This window comes from Cetorhinus maximus, chromosome 23 (genome assembly GCF_964194155.1).
Source record: "Cetorhinus maximus chromosome 23, sCetMax3.hap1.1, whole genome shotgun sequence".
NCBI classification, from domain to species: domain Eukaryota; kingdom Metazoa; phylum Chordata; class Chondrichthyes; order Lamniformes; family Cetorhinidae; genus Cetorhinus; species Cetorhinus maximus.
Genome location: NC_135901.1, coordinates 18,390,670 through 18,410,450, shown reverse-complemented (window position 1 = coordinate 18,410,450; position 19,781 = coordinate 18,390,670). Strand labels below are relative to the sequence as shown.

General features: G+C 44.0%; 1 protein-coding gene across 1 annotated transcript; it reads left to right on the top strand.

Moving 5' to 3' along the window:
- The first annotated feature begins 11,535 nt into the window (after window positions 1-11,535).
- On the top strand, window positions 11,536-15,156 carry LOC144697016 (uncharacterized). Its single transcript, XM_078568771.1, has 3 exons — window positions 11,536-11,571; window positions 13,042-13,166; window positions 13,872-15,156. Exon 3 carries the CDS (start codon window positions 13,981-13,983, stop codon window positions 15,025-15,027), a length of 1,047 nt encoding a protein of 348 aa, XP_078424897.1. The 5' UTR covers window positions 11,536-11,571; window positions 13,042-13,166; window positions 13,872-13,980; the 3' UTR covers window positions 15,028-15,156.
- The last annotated feature ends 4,625 nt before the right edge of the window (window positions 15,157-19,781 follow it).

Here is a 19,781-nt window from a genome sequence, read left to right as displayed (position 1 = left end):
CCCCAACAGAATAAACCAAACGACAAAGTTTCAAACTTCTACTGTAACAATCAAACTAAAATTAACGCAAGTGAAGCATGCATTAACAGACAAACAGTATTTGAATAGACAGGACAAAATTGACTTGAACCAGCTCATTCGATAAAAAACAGGTTCCACAAAATCAGCAGCATTTCCCCCCTCAGCATATTTGGCACTAATTCCAGTTACAGAGTCCCACAACTCTCTGTATTTCCCAAGGGAAGGGGGAAAGAAAGTGTTTTACTCACAGATGTTGCACAGAGGAAGAAGTTTTAGTGTGTTTGTCAAGGTAAAAACAAATGCTGTGCTGTTTAAAATCAAACTACATGACTTGGAACAAAATAAGGGGAAAAGTCCCCTCCCCCACTCCCTCAGCCGGCAGCCCAGAAAGCGCAGCTGGCCGAGCTGTTTGGAGCAGGCGCAATGCAGCTGCCGCCAGCGGTCGCTCTCTATCTCTTTTTGGACCAGCCAGCCGCCGTTGGGGGTGGGGGGAGGAGGCGGGGAAAGGGGGGCGTTCGCCGAGTCGGTTGCCTGGAAACGTTGGCTCGGGAGGAGGAAAAAAAATGGGTGGGGGTGGGGCTCCCGTGTCCGCGCGCCTGGCCTGCAGACTAAACCCGAGCACGTCACCGTGGAGCAGAGTGAGTCCTACTGTTTAATTCAGAGAGTGTTCCATTATGAACGTCATAATAACTCAAAGGGGCGTTCCCAACACAACGTCTCATTGGGATCAATAGCCCTGGTTACAGGAGCAAACTACTGCGGATTGGACAACAGCTCAGCGCGTCTGGAGGTCAAAGTCTCTCCCGCCCCCACGTGCACTCCGGTTACACTCCCTCATTGTGATCTGACCGGGGTTGACCAATGGAAAGAGCCAGAGGACCGGAAGTGGACTAGTCCTCCAGCCAATCAGAGTGTGGCCTTTGTGCCTCTGGCTGCATGGATTTTCCCTGTTGTTTGAACGCGGAAGTTGGACAATGAGTTTGTTGACCTGCTCATTACTGTCCAGCAAAGCTGCTACTCTCTCTCTGAATGAAAGTTCAGTTTCACAGACGTTAAAACACCCTCCCCCGTGCAACATCTGTGAGTAAAACACTTTCTTTTCTCCCCATTTCCATTTGTTTTCTAATTCGGGAAATTATTTTCTAATTGTTGACTTACAGGAGCTGAAGGGAAAGGAAGTGAATCAGGGTGGGCGCAGACTCTGGAAAGGTTGGCTCAGGTCTCCCTCTCTCTTAAAGACATTGACATCCTTTGCTCCCTCAGTTTTACACATTTATTTGTCTGGCTAAAAGGATGGTCTTTTTCCTAATGTTTCTAATTAGAAGGGTAGTTTCCCCAGGAGATGGCTGGCATTTAAGGGGACAGTGAATTAATATAAGACAGAGATATGACTAATGTTATATGATCATATTAGATTATTATTTATGGTTCTGTAATAAAGTACATTTATTGTTATTCTAGTATTGTAATATTGAACTGTAGCTATGTTATATATTTTCAGTCATAGAATCACGATGGCACAGAAGGAGTCCATTCAAGTCCATGCTGACTCTTTGTAGAGGAATCCACTCAGTCCCATTCCTCCTCTGTGACCCTGCAGCCCTGCAAGTTTATTTCCTTCAAGTGCTCATCCAATTTCATTTTGAAATCATTGATCAACTCTGCTTCCACCATGTTCGTAGGCAGAAAGTTCCAGGTCATGACCGCTCACTACCTAAATAAAGTTCATCCTCACATGCCCCATGTATCATGCAATACAGTACTTTATACTACATTAATTTTTGTCCAATTAATATATAGAATTTGTAAGCATGGATTTGTCAATCAGCATGAATTAGCATCTTCAGGAGAATTGGGAGGGTGTATATTAGTACCAGCAGAGTGAGAATGGAGGGAGAGTTTGTGGGATCAAGATTTACAACATTTTGGGGAATGAGAGAAGAAAGAATGATCCGTTGAAACTAGAATTGTGTGTTCTGAATTTCTATCCTGTACTGACAGTTATGACTTTTGTAAACTCCTTTTACAGGATATTAGAAGGGGAGGATTTGCAGACAGATTATCAAACCAAACATCACATCAGAATCTGACAGTCACCTGATTCATCAGGAGCTGAATGTCTTCAGATTTTGAGACAAGAAGCAGAAATGTTTGTCTGTTCTGTGTGCTTCAGAAGGTTTTAAACTTAAGTGTGACTGGAAAAGCACTGACACACACACACACACACACACACACGACTGAGAGTGTTCCAGTGCACTAACAGTGGAACGAGCTTTAACTAGTTACACAGCCTGAAAAAACACACCATTCATAGCGGAGAGGGACCATACTCATGTGTGTGTGGACAAGTTTTCAACTGAGCGTCGAACCTGGGGAGATACAAGGACACCCTCACCATGGAGAAACCATGGAAATGTTGGGAGTGTGCGAAGGGATTCCGTACCCCGTCTGCACTGGAAATTCATCGACGGATTCACACCGGGGAGAAGCCGTTCATCTGCTCCATGTGTGGAAAGGGATTCACACACTCATCCCACCTGTTTACACATCAGCGAGTTCACACTGGGGAGAGGCCATTCACCTGCACTGAGTGTCGGAAGGGATTCACTTGCTCATCCCAACTGCAGACACACCAGCGAGTTCACACTGGGGAGAGGCCATTCACCTGCTCTTGTGTGTGGGAAGGGATTCAGTGAATTATCCACCCTGCAGAATCACCATGTAGTTCACACTGGGGAGAGGCCATTCATCTGCTCTGTGTGCAAGAAGGGATTCACTCGGTTAACCAACATGCTGCGACACCAGATGGCTCACACTGAAGAGAGGCCATTTACCTGCTCCATGTGTGGGAAGGGATTCACTCGGTCGACCAGTCTACGGACACACCGACACGTTCACACTGGAGAGAGGCCATTCAGCTGTAAGGAGTGTGGGATGGGATTCACACACTCATCCAGCCTGTGGAAGCACCAGCGATTTCACACCGGGGAGAGGCCTTTCACCTGCTGTCTGTGTGGGAAAGGATTCAGTGAGTCATCCCACCTGCTGAGACATCAGCGAGTTCACACCAGGGTGAGGCCATTCACCTGCTCTGAATGTAGGAAGGTATTCACTGATTCATCCAGCCTGCGAAGGCACCAACGAGCTCATACAGAAGAGAGAGACTGTTCACCTGTTCTGAGTGTGGGAAAGGATTCACTGAGTCAGCCAAGTGGCTGAGATCCCATGGCAGTCACACAGATTAGAGACATTTTAGATTCTCCGACTGCGGGTGTTAATTGTAGCAATGGAAGTTAAGTATATTCAGATGGAGGGCCTGTTTGGATGGTTACATGAGCGCAAATAGAGAGACACTTACTGACAGAGCATGGAGTAGAGTTAGGAGGTTAATGTTTCATTCTGTGAATAAATCTATACCAAGTAAGGATTGGTTCCAGTTTCTTCCTTCACCATAAGGCTATCAGGATTATAACATGGTAACTGAGAATGATTGTCTAATGGTAAAGTTTGGCAACTCAAAGAAAATAAGATTTCAGATAGAGGCTTACAATCCTAGCAGTTTTAGTGAGGAATGGCTGAAAGCAAGTGGAAATTCTCAGGGCCTGATTAGCCGCTGATGTTCTCAGAGTCTGAGCCATATGACCAGCGGAAGAATGAAGTGGATATGTGGACACGGATTACGTCCCTACCAAGGAGGAAACAAAGTCACTTCCTAACTCAAGTAAAATCAGAAGCAGAAGTATTGTGTGAGCTAGATACCTGTCAGTTGGATACTAATGAAGGTTTGGCTCTTCTATTAGGGTTCATTGAAGAAATTTACAAGAAAGATGATCAAATTGGATGCCAATGAAGCATAGTCAGACTTGGACAGATTTCGAATGAGGTTGAAAGCATCTTTAGCAGATCTGGATTGGAACAGCACTAATAGGTGAAAGAACCCCAGGAATGACACTAGGAACAATTAACAGGTGTTACAGGTCTGACTCAAAATATGATGATCATTATGCCACTGGATACAGAGTGAGATAAGGCAACTAACTTTTTGGAAAATCAGTGGATCTGCAGCCTACTCAATCAGGACATTATCGTATCCCCTTAACAATACCTGATGTTTCTAATCAGAGTATTTGAGAAGGATTAATGGAATCAGGTGATAAGAATCAGAGAGAGAAAAAACAAATTGTTTTTAAGCTGCACGGACAATTTGCTCACCCTTCTGTCAAAGATTAAAAGCCCTCGCAAAGGATGCAAGGGTGGTGGATGAAGAGTATACGGGCTCAGAAAAGAGATTAGTGCAAAGTGTGAAATGTGTAAAAAGTATCGGAGAACGCCGTCACATTCTATTGAAAACCTTCCCTTGGCACGTGACTTTAACAAGGTAGCTGCCATGGATCTAAAGGTGTGGGATAAAGGCAGGAATGTTTTCATTCTACACTTTATAGACATGGTAACCCAATTAAGTCTTTCTCCAATAATACAAGGCAAGGACAAAAGGGTGATTATAGACCAAACCATGGGAAATGGATAGGTATTGGACCTGGGCACCAGCTAAGTTTCTGACTGATAATGGAGGGGAATTTTCTGATGACAAATTTAGATGTGAACATTATGGTCATGAACACCGCAGTTGAAAGTCCTTTCAGCAATGGGCTCTGTGGATGGAATCAGGCAATGATCGATGAAATGCTGCATAAAATCTTAGCTGATCAGCCAAACTGCAAGTTGACAACTGCACTGACATGGACAATTCATGTAAAGAATTCATTTCAGATGGTTGGAGGGTATAGTCCCTATCAATTGGTCTATGGGAGAAATCCCAAATTACCCTCTGTGCTGGGCGACAGCCCTCCTGCTTTACAAGGGACTACAAATAGTTCCAATTTTAATAATCAATTATCGGATTGTTTCATGAAAGGAAGTCCTCAAACGAGGAAATTATTGGGGATCCTGGAAGAGGGGTGTCTTATAATGTAATGCTTTGTACAAAATAAGGAAAATTTTCTTTTTCAATTTTTGAAATATTGTTTGTGCGTGCTGTTATGATCCCAGTCAAAACCGTTAACGTTTAAAGAGAAATTCGAACGCCCAGTGATTAACTGAAAGAGTTATGCCACAAGATTCCATGTTTTTAAACAAAACTAAACTTTACTGTACATAGAAAAGAAAAGAATATTAAAAACCAGCACCATGAACTTAACACTATAATTTATAAAGACTTATGCTGTAAACACAGTTCTACTTTTTAACTTGCCCCCAAGAGTTCCCTTATACTTAACGATATCTTGAAGGTTCATTCATTTCTGTTCCTGGATCTATCCCAAAGGTATGCCAAAGCTCTCCAGAATTCACTTTAATTCTCCTCAGTATTCCAGCTATTCACCATGCTCCACGATTTTATGGTGGCCCTTCAATTAGCTTTTGACTAAACAACCCTCCAACTTTCCTTTAAGACCTCAAAACTCTGGATTCCTTGGTCTAAGCGTGGGCTTCACTGCCTTCTTGCTGAGGGATTTAAGCATTAGGCACACCCCTAGTTCCTAATGGCCCTCTAGGCTTCCAGTCCCACAGCTGGTTCACAGCTCCTGGTCCCACAGCTGACTGCTTCCAAGCGAACTGCAGACTGCCTGCTTTCTGTGAGAAACACCCAGAATTCTAACCAAGGCTCCACCCTGAATCACTTATCCCCATGGTAACAGAGGTCAGTTGGGATGTGCAATTGATATTTAAATTTATTAACTTTTAGCTTCAAAACTAAACCTTTTTTCCCTGAGGTCTGCATGAAGAATTCACCTCTCTAACAAAGACAGGACAATAATTGTCAGACCCAATGTCTCCCAGTCTCCAGCTAAAAGAGCCCACCTGCCGTTTTATAGTTCTTACCCTTCGAGCTTTGACTTCTTAAATCAACATGAGCCACACCTTGTGATTGTGAATTCCCTTAGGGTGTTTCTATCAGGTTCTCAATCCAGATTTTCCATTGATCTTACAATAAAAAAAATTCCCAAACTAATTTGTATTACAGAAACATTAAAATTATGAAACTAGATCTTCACAACATCTTCCCCAGGAAGAAATGAAAATGTCTCATCCTTGTAATACCCCATTTAGAATATCACAACTTACAACCTGCTGTACATCTTAACAACAGCCATGATCTTATCGAATGACGGAGCAGGCTCGAGGGGCCAAGTGGCCGACTCCTGTTCCTGAGTCGTATGTTTCTCTTTGTTCAACTATCTTATAACCTGCAATACACATAATAATCCCTGAAGGATACCTGATGGAAATATGAAAGATTCTGAAGCGCTTCAATAATCCAATAGGGATTTCATGAGAAAAACCTCTTTACCCAGCGAGTGGGAGAATGTGGAACTCGCTACCACAGCGAGTGGTTGAGGTAAATAGCATGGATACATTTAAGGGGAAGCTAGATACATACATGAGGGAGAAGAAATAGAACGATAGGCTGATGGATGGGGTGGGGGGGGGTGGGGAGGGCGGGGTTGGAGGCTTATGTGGAGCATAAATACTGACATAGACTAATCGAGCCGACTGGCCTGGCCCCGTGCTGTAGACTCAATGGAACAGAGACAAATGTATTTATTTGAGAGCTACCTGTAGTGGTAGGAAAAACACTATTTACCATCAGGATAAAATAAATGTATTTCATCAGCTTTTGCAGGTCATATTTAAAAATCCATTCACAGTATGTGGGCTTCGCTGGCTGAGCCAGCATTTACTACCCATCCCTCGTTGCCTTTGAGAAGGCAGTGGTGAGCTGCCTTCTTGAACCGCTGCAGTCCATGTGATGCAGGTACATCCACAGTGCTGTTAGGAAGGGAGTTCCAGGATTTTGACCCAGTGACAGTGAAGGAATGGTGATATATTTCCAAGTCAGGATGGCGAGTGAAATTTCAGTGGAAAAGTGTACTCCCACATTCAAAGAGCATCAGCTCACTGGAAGCAAAGTCATGAGACTGTCCAGTCCAGCAGAAAGAGACCCTCCAACCCTCCCACTTCACCAACTGTCAGAATGAACATGGTTCAGTCCTGGATGTGATTAAAAGCAGCAATAACATTAGAATCTAACCCCTGTACCTACTTGTGAACTTGCTGGTGTCTCAGCAAGCTGGATGACTGAGTGAATCCCTTCCCACAAATGGAGCAGGTGAATCACCCTTTGTAGATGTGAACTTGCCAGTGTGTCAGCAGATGGGAGGATTGAGTGAATCCTTTCCCGCAGTCACAGCAGATAAATGGCCTCTCCCCAGTGTGGAGACGTTGATGTGTCTGCAGGGTGGATGAAGCATTGAATCCCTGCCCACACTCAGAGCAAGTGAACAGTCTCTCTGCAGTGTAAGCTCACTGGTGTCTCAGGAGGGTGGATGAATCAGTGAATCCTTTCCCACACTCAGAGCAGGTGAATGGCCTCTCCCCAGTGTGAAATCTCTGGCGTCGCAGGAGGTTGCTTAACTGAGTGAATCCAACCCCACACTTGGAGCAGATGAACGGCTTCTCTCCTGTGTGAACTCGCTGGTGTTGCAGCAGTTTGGATGACTGAGTAAATCCCTTCCCACAATCAGAGCAGGTGAAAGGCCTCTCCCCAGTGTTAATAAGACGATGAGTTTCTAGCGCAGATGGTGAAGGGAATCCCTTCCCACAGTCCCCACATTTCCATGGTTTCTCCAATGGTGTGGGTGTCCTTTTGTCTTTCCAGGTTTGAGGATCAGTTGGAGCCTCGTCCATACACAGAACATGTGTACTGTCTCTCCTCGCTGTGAATGGTGCCCTGTTTTTTCAGGCTGTGTACCTGGTTAAAGCTCTTTCCACAGTCGGTCTACTGGAGCACTGTACCCAGGGTGAGTGCGTGTGTATGTGCTTTTCCAGTTACAATGATGTTCAAAACGTTTAGAAGCTGACAGAACAGTCAAACATTTCTCCTTCTAGATTCAAATTTCTAATGATATTCAGGTCCTGATGAATCAAGTGACTGTCAGATGTTGACATGTTCTTCGGTTTGAGATTTCTGTCTGCAAGTCCTCCGCTTCTAATATCCTGTGTAAAAGGAGTTCACAAAAGCCATCACTGTCAGTCCAGGATCCTAGTTCCCAAGAAATAAACATTTATCTTGGCTTGACTTGCCCATAGCCAAGCTGTTCCAGTACAGCTGCAGCACTGGTATCTACCCCACAATGTGGAAAATTGCCCAGGTATGTCTTGTTCACAAAACGTACGACAAATCCAATCTTGCCAATTACCGTCCATTCACTGGATAATCAGCAAAGTAATCAAAAGTGTCATTGAAAGTGCTATCAAATGGCACGTACTCAGCAATAACTTTTGAAAAGAACGAGAATGATAAGGCACAGAGTTAAAGTAATTGCTAAAAGAAGCAAAAGCGACGAGGAATTTTTTTCACGGAGTGTGGTTAAGGTCTGGAATGAGCTACCTGAGAGTTTGGAGGAGGCACAGGTTCAATTGAGGCATTCAAAAGGGAATTAGACTGTTATCTGAAAAGAAATATTGTGCAGGGTTATGGGGAAGAGGCTGGAGAATGTTACTAAGTGATTTGTTCATTCGGAGAGCCAGTACAGACATGATGGGCCCAAAGGCCTTCTGCGCAGTACCAATTCTGTGATCCGTGAATCCTGGGCTCTTCAGAAACTGCTCTATCTACTGCGGGTTGGCCAGGTGGATCGTGAATGCTCGGAGGGGCCTCGGGCCCTTGGTTTATTATAGAGCCAGAGAGACCTGCTGAGCTTTTCCAGTTTTTCCTTTCTGATTTCCATGGTTTTTCAGGACAATGGATTTCCTCAGTGAATTAATCAATCATCAAACCAGCTTTAAAATTCCACATTTGAACCCTTGTCCACAGAACATGATGAAAGCAACAAACTGCGGATGCTGGAAATCCAAAACAAAAACAAAAATAAAAATACCTGGAAAAACTCAGCAGGTCTGACAGCATCTGCGGAGAGGAACATAGTTAATGTTTCAAGTCTGTATGACTCTTCAACAGAACTAAGGAAAAATAGAAGAGAGGTGAAATATAAGCTGGTTTAAGGGGGTGGGGGGGGGGGGCAGGTAGAGCTGGATAGAGGGCCAGTGATAGGTGGAGATTGCCAAAAGATGTCATAGACAAAAGGATAAAGAGGTGTTGACAGTGGTGATATTAGCTAAGAAATGTGCTAATAGGTGACATTAAGGGTAGAAAGCAGGATGAGCAAGGTACATATAGCCCTAGTGGGGGTGGGGTGGGGGGAAGGGATCAAAATAGGCTAAAAGGTAGAGATAAAACAATGCATGAAAACACATTTAAAAATAATGGAAATAGGTAGGAAAAGAAAAATATATATAAATTATTGGGAAAAAGGGGGATCATAAAGGGGTGGGGATGGAGGAGAGAGTTCATGATCTAAAGTTGTTGAACTCAATATTCAGTCTGGAAGGCTGTAAAGTGCCTAGTCGGAAGATGAGGTGCTGTTCCTCCACTTTGCGTTGAGCTTCACTGGAACATTGCAGCAGCCCAAGGATGGACATATACTTAAAGTATATATTCATATACTTTTAATTTGCATGCTGTATAAAGTATAGTGGGAAGGGTCACTTTTTAAAAGGCTTACTTCCAGTAATGTAAACTACCATGAATGTGGTGAATCCCTGTAAAACAATTAGAAAATGAAAGTAATGTTTGTAGCTGGACTTCGTGTTTGGATTACTGTGGGAAATAAGGAACAGAGACATGATGGGTCTGAGCAGGATGTGTGAGGGCAGTTTAGGGTTAGACGCTGATCATACTGCACTCCACAGGAACATCACAAACTTCCCTTCCTGGTGCATTTCAAGGACAGACACTGAAGTTACTGCACCCCAAAGGGACATCACAAACTGCCCCTTTCTGGGACAGCTCAGGGTTGGATGCTGAACAAACTGCCCCACAGGGATATCCCAAATTGGCCTCGCTCTGAGATAATCATTGCTGGAGGGACAGCAGCCAGGACATAGGAACAAGATGAGGCCATTCAGTCGCACAAGTCTGCTCCCCCATTCAAATAGATCATAGTTGATCTGCACCTCAACTCCATTTTCCCATCTTCGATCCATTTTCTTTGAGATCTTGACAATCTTGAGATTTAACAAGAATCTATCGATTCCCATCTTGAAAATTTCAATTGATCCCCGGCCTTTTGTGGAGATTGGTCCAGATTTGCATCACCTTTTATGTGAACAAGTTGTTTCTGATTTCACTGCATTGGTTGGGTATCAAACAGTGACTCAATGTCTAATTCAGGCACCATGGACACAAATCCAGTGACCCTGTGAGAATACATGCAGCTGGACAGGGGTCACTGAACTGAATTCTGACCACAAGCAAAACCAGGCTGAACATGAAGATAAGGCAGAAACACAAGCAGATGTGATAGTTCACAATTAACCATAAATCAAACTGAATTAGAATGAACATTGGAGGAGCTTGATTAGATTCATAATGTAGAATCAGTCATAAACTGAGACAATTCATTTAAGGATAATGGAAAATACTGGATAAAGATAGGAATGATTTCATTCTGAGAGGATGAGGAGAGGCTTGGAAGAGGATAGATAAGGATGTGGTTTCTGCAGCTACTGTAGTTGAGCACTTTCACAAGGAAGGAGGTGGTTAGATGATGTAAGTGCCACTATTAAGCTGCAAAAGTAAAACAAAACTTTATTTGGAAAATGAAGTGGACAGACAAAGGAGAAGATCTGTTAGTTCGGTGGCAGTTGCAACTTTTAGGGTTATTAATAAAAAGTAACTTCGCATTCCCACCTCTGAGTCAGAAACCCCACTGCAGACTGTCCTGCTGAATGGAGACAGCTCTCCAGCTCATTCTGGGTTGATGTCAGGCAGGATAGGTGTGTCCTGCTGGTCTGGCTGTCCACTCGCATTGTGTGAGTCGTGGGAACTCATCAAACTCTCCCGGTTGAAGCCGGACCAACAGATTGGCTGGAATTAAATGGTACCAGACATAGAAGGAGCGTTAAACAGCCTATGAATTCTTCCATTAATTCAGACTACTCTCCAAGGGATGAGTTCAAAGAGAAACAATCACTACACTGTGTGATTTCCTGAAATAATTCCTGCTGACTGTCCTGAATGAATCCATTTCAGTAACGAATGTTGAAATGTTTGCTCCACACCCACAGGGTTTCATCTGTTTAAAGCCACAAACAGAAAGGTCCAGTTTCCTCCTGGAGTTTGAGACAAATCAGCTTCCAAAATGATGCAGAGTTTCAGCCAATGAGAGAGATCCGGGCTCAGCCCCGCCCCTCATTCACTCCGATTGGCTGGAGGACCAGCAGCTCCCGCTCCAGCCTATTGGTCCGAATCCTCCGTCAATCATTCGCCGGGCATAGTGAGTGACCTGGAGCATGCGCAGTGCGGGTGATGTTCATGGGCAGACGCTTGTTTGTCTCATCTTCAGGCGGGAAGAAGGCGGATAAGCGGAGGCAGCGTTAGGGACAGTGGGTGGGAGTGGAGGCCTCAACGCCATAAACAAGAAGCTGCAGGTACTTTGGTTGCACCAACGGAGCGGTATCTTTCTCTGTGAAAGGCCCGGGTTAAAGGCCGCCAGCGTCATGGGGGTGCGCATGCGCGGTCACCACTCTCCCTGTCAGCATGAATGACAGAGACAGAGAGTGAAACAGGCACAGAAACAGCCCCTTCGGCCCATCGTGTCCGTGCCGGCCATCAAGCAGCCTGGTCCAGATTTCAACCATCCTCTGGGTGAAATATTTTTTTCTCAAATCCCCTCTAAGCCTCCTGCCCCTTACCTTAAATCTATGCCCTCTGGTTATTGACGCCTCCGCTAAAGGGAAAAGTTTCTTCCTATCTACACTATCGATGCCCCTTATTATTATGAATACCAATGTTGTCAATTTCTATCTCGGACTGACAGGGATGGATTTTGGAAACTCCTTTTACAGTTGGTACGTAGAGGGTTTTGAGACAAAAATCTCAAACCAAACATAACATTAAGTCTCGATTAATCGGAACCTGAATATCATCGGCCTTTGAGTTTAAGCATCAAGTTCCAGGTCATTACCGCTCACTGTGTAAAAAAAGTTCTTACTCTCATTCCCCCTGTATCTCTTGCTTAAAATCTTCAATTTATGATCATAATCCTTTTACAATCAGATAATGGGAACAGTTTTTCTTTACCTACCTTATCTAAACCTCTTATAAGGTGTATATCTTGTACACCTCTATCAACTCTCTCCTCAACCTCCTTTGCGTCAAGGAGAACAACCCCAGTTTCTCCAACCTAACATTGCAACTGAAGCCCCTCATCCCTGGAACCATTCTGGTAAATCTCCTCTGCACCCTCTCAAGGACCTTCACATCCTTAATAATGTGTGGTGATCACTGGTTTGCACAGACCCAGATGTTCTGTGTTCGTGTCTGTGATGTCATCGCACACTGACAATTGCTCAGTGACATCACCCCGCTCCCCGGGTATTTCCTCAACTGGGAGATTTTTCTCTGACTCCAGTGCTTCTGATATATTTCCAGCTGAAGTCTCCAACAAGAGACTTTAAAATTGAAAACAGTGGAATTGTTACAGAGGGGAGTATTATTGAGCATCCATCTATAATTTAGAGCTTTTAGTGCTATGCTGTGTTATCAGTGAGAGATTCCATGGCTGGTGTGACACCTTCACTGTGGATCTGAATCCATGTCCATCCATTGCTCTTTTTCACCTCTGCCCTCACTGCTATTGTCTAAGTAATGGGTGCATTTTAGTTATGTTTAGTATTTTACTGTTACTTTTATTGATCATGTAAAAATGCATTTTCCACGGCCGCCCATCCCTCGACCATGTGCTGCTGGCTTATCAGTTTTATCTTTCAGTCAGGAATTGTTATCCCTATGCTATAGTCCATTTCTCTTCCATTTCTGAGCTTATGTTGACCATCAAATTCTGCACCATTTTTATTCATTAACACACTGAAATGTTAACTCTGTTTCTCTCTCCACAGATATTGCCTGACCTGCTGAGTGTGCATCGGCACATGGACAGCAGAGTTTTGGATGTCCTCAAGATTACAAGAAGATTGAATGTAGGAGGCCGGCTGGGAGTGTGTTAGGGGAGTTTAATCTACAGGTAACAAAGGAATAGATGAGAATTTCAGCAGCAGATGAGCTGAGACTAGGGTGGAGTCAGGCGATGTTACTGAGTTGGAAATAGGCAGTCTTGGTGATAACACTGATATGTGACTAAAGCTCATTTTGGGGTCAAATATTACAACAAAGTCGTGAACAGTCTGGTTCAGCCTCAGACAGTTTTCAGGGAGAGGGATGGTGTCGGTGACTAGGGAGTGGAGTTTACCACAGGGACTGAAGACAATGGCTTCAGTCTGCCAATTTCTAAATGGAGGAAATTTCTGCTCATCCAGGACTGGATGTCAACAAGTCAGGATGGTGCATGACTTGGAGGGGAACTTGGAAGTGATGGTGTTCACATGCACCTGCTACCCTGGTCCTTCCAAGTGGTGGAGGTTGAGGGTTTGGGAGTTTCTGTCAAAGTTATGGTTGAGTTGGTCTCTCGTTTGCTACCTGCCTCTCCCACTTCTCTCTCTCTCCTCCCATAGTGTCCAGAATCTTGTGTAGGCCTAGACCGGGTGGCAGGTTCCCTTCCCTGCAGGACATTAGTGAACCAGTTGGGTTTTTATGACAATCAAGCAGCTTTCATGGTCACTTGTTCCTAGTTCTGGCCCACAAATTACCAAATTCATTCAGCTCAGTTTCACAGCCTGCCTTTGGTATGTGTGGGTTCTCTCTCACTCCCTTTTTTAAATCAATTGCACAGGGGATTAGAAGGGGAGGATTTGCAGTTCAGAAACTCAAACTAAACATCACATCAGGATCTGAATGAGTCGCCCAATTCATCAGGACCTGAATATCATCAGCCTTTGAACATGGAACCAAAAAGCACCATTCACTCTGGGGAAAAGCTATGGAAATATGGGGACTATGAGAATGGATTCAATTACCTATCTGAGCTGGAAATTCACCAGCAAATTCACATTGAGGAGAGGCTGTTCACCTGCTCTGAGTGCGGGAAGGGATTCACAAAGTCAAACTACCTGCTAAAACACCAGCGAGTTCACACTGGGGAGAGGCCGTTCACCTGCTCCGAGTGTGGGAAGGGGTTCATTAATTCATCTGACCTGCTGACACACCGAAGAGTTCACACTGGGGAGAGGCCGTTCATCTGCCCCAAGTGTGGGAAGGGATTCGCTCAGTCATCTACCCTGCTTATACACCAGCGAGGTCACACTGGAGAGAGACCGTTTACCTGCTCTGTGTGTGGGAAGGGATTTACTTGTTCATCAAACCTGGTGAGACACCAGCAAATTCACACCGACAAGAAACCTTTTAAATGCACAGACTGTGAGAAGTGCTATAAAAGTTTTGAGGAACTGATGTCCCATCAACGTTTTCACACTGACGAGAGACCGTTCAGGTGCTCTCACTGTGGGGCTGGGTTCAGGCAATCATGTGAACTCACTGTACACCAGCGAATTCACACTGGGGAGAGACCGTTCCTCTGCTCCGAGTGTGGGAAGGGATTCACTCAGTCGTCCAACCTGCTGAGGCACCAGCGAGTTCACACTGATGAGAGACCTTTTAAATGCCCAGACTGCGGAAAGTGCTATAAAAGTTCTGGGGAACTGATGCGCCATCAACGTAGTCACACTGATGTGAGACCATTCAGGTGCTTTCAGTGTGGCACTGGGTTCAGGCAATCATCTCAGCTCACTATACACCAGCAAGCTCACACTAGAGAGAGACCATTCATCTGTTCCGTGTGTGGAAAGGGATTCACTCAGTCATCCCACCTGCAGAAACACCAGCAAGTTCACAGTGCAGAGAGACCATTTATCTGCTTCGTGTGTGGGAAGAGATTCACTCGGTCGTCCACCCTGATGAGTCACCAGCGAGTTCACAAACAATTACAGTGACTGGATTTTGCTGTTAATCACATCCAGGACTGAACCATGTTCATTGTTGTCTATTTTTACTGATGTTAATAAACTCCAGCCCAAATATCGTAGTTAATATTCTGGATAAAAGTCAAATAAAATCAGCTTTGTATTAAACACAGTGTGTTGAATCTTTTTAATATCTCTAACATTAATTCCTTTTGAATTTCTCTCCCCTGTCTCCTCCATCCTCACCTCCCAACAACAAGCGCGAGGAGCTCATGGAGCTTTTCTGTCACTAAGATTGGGACAATCTGATCAGCTGCCTCTGCTGCTTCCCCTGCTGCTTCCCTCCCTTCCAGTAGCCCACTGGGACAAACTCCCTCTGAAGTTTTCTCTTCTCCAAGCCCTGAACTCGCATCTTTCTCCAGTTTCTCTCCTATCTTCTAACTTCCTCAAAGTTCATCTTGTCCATGAGACCTGCCTTCTGCTCCCTTGACCCTATTCTCACTAAACTGCTGACCACCCAACATCCCCCCAACAATAGGGTCCTCCATTTATTAATGGAGACATGAAGTACAAAAGCAAGGAAGTCACACTGAATCTTTATAAATTGGTTTTTAATCCTCAGCTAAAATATTGTGTTCAGTTCTGAGCACCACACTTCAGGAAAGATGTCAAGGCCTTGGAGCGAGTACACGGAAAATTGACCAGAATAGTACCAGGGATGAGGGGTTTCCGTTATGTGGAGAGACTGGAGAAGCTGGGATTGTCTATTTAGAGCAAAGAAGAGTGATTTAATAAAGGTGTGGACATTTTTGAAGAATTTTCACTTACATAGGGGGATTTTGATTCCATTGACAGGATGGTTGGTAACCACAGATTTAAAATAATTGGCAAAAAATCCAGGGTGAAGATGAGAGATTATTTTACTCAGTGAGTTCTGATGATTGGAACACATTGTCTGAATCTGGTGGAATCAGATCCAATAGTAACTTTCAAAAGTGATCTGGACTTTCACTTAATCAGGAAATATTTTCAGGGATCAGGAGAAAGATCAGGGGAATGGGTCAGAATGGTAACATTTTCAGAGAGACAATACAGACACAGTGGGCTGAATGGCCACCTTCTGAACTCTTATGATTCAATCCTATGGTGTTTATTATGAATCATTATCCTGTTATAGAATCATAGGATATCATCATAGTACAGCAAAGAAGGAGGCCACTCGGCTCATCAAATCTGCACGGGCTCTTTCAAAGAGCTATCCAGTTAATCCCATTCCCCCACTCTTTCTCCATATCCCTGGATGAGGTGTCAGCCGATCATCTGTCCTGTCAAGACACAAGCACAGTCACATTGGGGACAAACTGTGTTAATGTAAGGACAGTGACAAGGGATTTAATTACTCATTTGAGTTGGAAAGTCATCAGTGCATGCACACTGGGGAGAGGCTGTTCACCTGCTCCGTGTGTGGGAAGGGATTCACTCGGTCATCCAGCACCCCCCAGCAAGTTCATACTGGAGAGAGAGAGAGTTTAAAAGCTTAGACTGTGACAAGAGCTTTAAAAGCCTGTTTGGATTTTATAGTCTCAGTGTACGTCAGGGCTTCCCAAACTGAGAGTCGTGACCCCTCCAGTGGTGTCCCAAGATGAGATTTTGGGCTTATGAGTTCTGTGGCAGCAATGGCTGCTGTGGAACTCCAACTGCTTCCTGACAGCTGTGAGGCCCCTTTAAATCCTTGCATTTTGTTTTGTTAGTGGGCGTAGCCTAATGGACTACTCTCTGAGGTCCAATTGCTGCTGCAAATGAAGGTTGTGAAAAGGTCAGTTGTTTCTGGAAAACGGATTTCTTCAATAATCAGGATCATAGTGTATCAATAATCAGGATACTGATACATTAATAATCAGAATCCTATTGCATCAATAATGAGGACCTTATTACATCAATGCTCAGGTTCCTATTACATTAATGATCAGAGTCCAATTACTTTAAGATTCAGGATCCCAACACATTAATAATCTGGATACTATTACATTAATAGTCTGGTGCCTATTGCATCAACAATCAGGATCTTATTGTATAAATAATCAATGTCTTATTACATTAATGATCAGGATTCTATTACATTACTTACACAATTCCAACTGCATTAATGTGACAGATGAAGTTCAATGCAGAGGAGTGTGAGATGATTCGTTTTGGCAGGAAAGATATGGAGAGACAGTATAAAATAAAGAGAGAGCCTCTAAAGGAGATGTAGGACCTCAGTGTATACATACATAGATCATTGAAGATGGCAGGGCATGTTGAGACAGCAGTTAATAAAGAATATAGTATCTTAGGCTTTATTAATAGGGGCATTGAGTACAAGAGTAAGGAGGTCATGTTGAACTTGTATAAGACACTAGTTAGGTCTCATCTGGAGTCTGCGTCCAGTTCTGGGTGCCATACTTGAGGAAGGATGTGAAGACATTAGGGAGAGTACAGAGGGGATTCACAAGGATGATTCCCACGATGAAGAACTGTAGCTATGAGGATAGATTGGAGAGGTTGGGACTGTTTTCCTTGGGGAAAAGAAGGCTGAGAAGAGACTTGATAGAGGTATTCAGGATCCTAAGGAGTATGGACAGGGTAAATAGTGAGAAACTGTTCCCACTCAAGAGAACATCAAGAACTAGAGGGCACAGGTAGAAAATAATTGACAAAAGCAGTAAATGTAATGTGAAGAAGTTTTTTTTCACTCAGAGGGTGGTTGGAGTCTGGAACAAACTTCCTGAAAGAGTGGAGGATGCAGGTTTGATCAAGGTATTCAAAAGGGAATTGGATTTCTACCTGAAAAGGGAGAATGTGCAAGATTATGGGGTTAAGGCAGAGGGGTGGGACTAGGTGGAATGCTCTGTCAGAGAGCCAGTGCAGACTCAATGGGCCGAATGGCCTCCTTCTGCATGGTAAGGATACTGTGATTAATGATCAGCTGCCCATTGCTTCAGTAATCAGGAAATTATTGCAATTATCAGGATGCTAATACATTAATCCAAATTATTTCAATTAATAATCAGAATCCTATGGCATCAACAATCAGAATCCAGTCACATTGTTTGCCAATTGTGTCAATAATCAGGACCCTATAAATGAATAATCAGGGTGGTATTACATTAATAATCAGAGATCAAATACATTAATAATCCCCCCAACCCCGCTCAACAGCTGAGGCCCCCCACCACCACCCCATCCCCGGCACGACAATTTCCCTCAGATGTTCACTCTGGGGTCACACGGAATCTGAAGCATTAAAATAGGGTCACACTGGGAAAAAGTTTGGGAAGCACTGATTTAAACAACCCTTTTCTGGACTTTAAATGTACTTATCTCATGACTCATCTCATTATCAACGTCACATCTCCCTGTTGTATCTCCCTGATAGAAGTTATTATTTTTTGTGGTGATCAGGTGCCGTTGTGGGCTGTTGTTTTCAGTGTAGGCGTCTGTTTCACTCCATTCTTCACCCTGAAACTGTCGGAAGTGTTGCCGTCAAACTGTACAGTCACTGCACGTTGTCATGAAAGGAGTGGATGAGATGAGCTGTTTAGGGGGACAGTCAATTTTCTCCAAAATCTTGTAGAGTCCTGCCCTGCTGACGGCGTTGAATGCTTTACTGAAATCTACAATAGTAAGGTAAAGAGGTATATCCTGTTCCCTACATTTCTCTTGTAGCTGGTGTATGGAGAAGATCATGTTCGCTGTAGATCTGCCAGCACAGGAACCGCACTGTACTTCTGGATACACTCAGTCTGCAAGTAGATGGAGTCTTTGAGCATGACTCCAGCGAAGGCCTTCCCAGTGGCTCTAAGGAGTGAGATGTCCCTGTAGTTGTTGCAATCTCCCCAATCACCTTTGTTTTTCTATAGTGTGATGACTTTTATATCACATGTGCCCTGTGGATTCTGATTAATCCTTGCTGACAATCAGCACTTTCTAATTGGAGTTGCTAATCAGTGGAACCTGTCAAACACTGAATTTTAGATTTTGCAAAGGCCAATTTAGGATTGCAGTAAAAGTTCATAATTTTATTGTACATGAGTTTCTGTTGTGAGTTCTTGAATTAAGGGGAAAGATCACAGATGGTGTTTTTAAAAAGGGATACTGCAGTCCCAAAAATCAGTGACATCTCCAGAATATTAAACTCCAGCCAGTTATAGGGGTTGTTACTAACAGCAGAAACAAACCTCATATTGTCAGACTATCAATTCTGGATGTGATTAACAGCAGAATTCAACCCCCAGGATCACTTACAAACTTGCTAGTGTGTCAGCAGGTACCATGACTGAATTAATCCCTTCCCACACATGGAGCAGGTAAATGGCTTCTCCCCGGTGTGAGTGCGCTCGTGAAACAGAAGGCTGCTGGACTGAGTGGATCCCTTCCCACACATGGAGCAGGTGAATGGTCTCTCCCCAGTGTGTGTGCGTTGGTGAGCAGTGAGGGCAGATGACTGCCTGAAATTCTTCCCACATGAAGTGCAGATTCTCTTGAATGGCTTCTCTTCAGTATGAATTCACTGGTGACTTAGAAAGCTGGATGAATTAGAGAGTTCCTTCCCACACACAGAACAAGTGAACGGCCTTTCCCCAGTGTGAACTCGCTTATGTGAATTGAGTTTGGCTGAACACTTGAACCTCCTTCCACAGCAAGTGCAGCTGAATGGCCTCTCCCCAGTGTGAAGTCCCTGGTGTGTCAGCAGGGTGGATGACTGCCTGAACCTCTTTCCACAATATGTGTAGCTGAACAAT

Bases quoted from the DNA above. Each gene is read 5' to 3' on its own strand.
- LOC144697016 (XM_078568771.1), top strand. From the start codon at position 13,981: ATGGAACCAAAAAGCACCATTCACTCTGGGGAAAAGCTATGGAAATAT.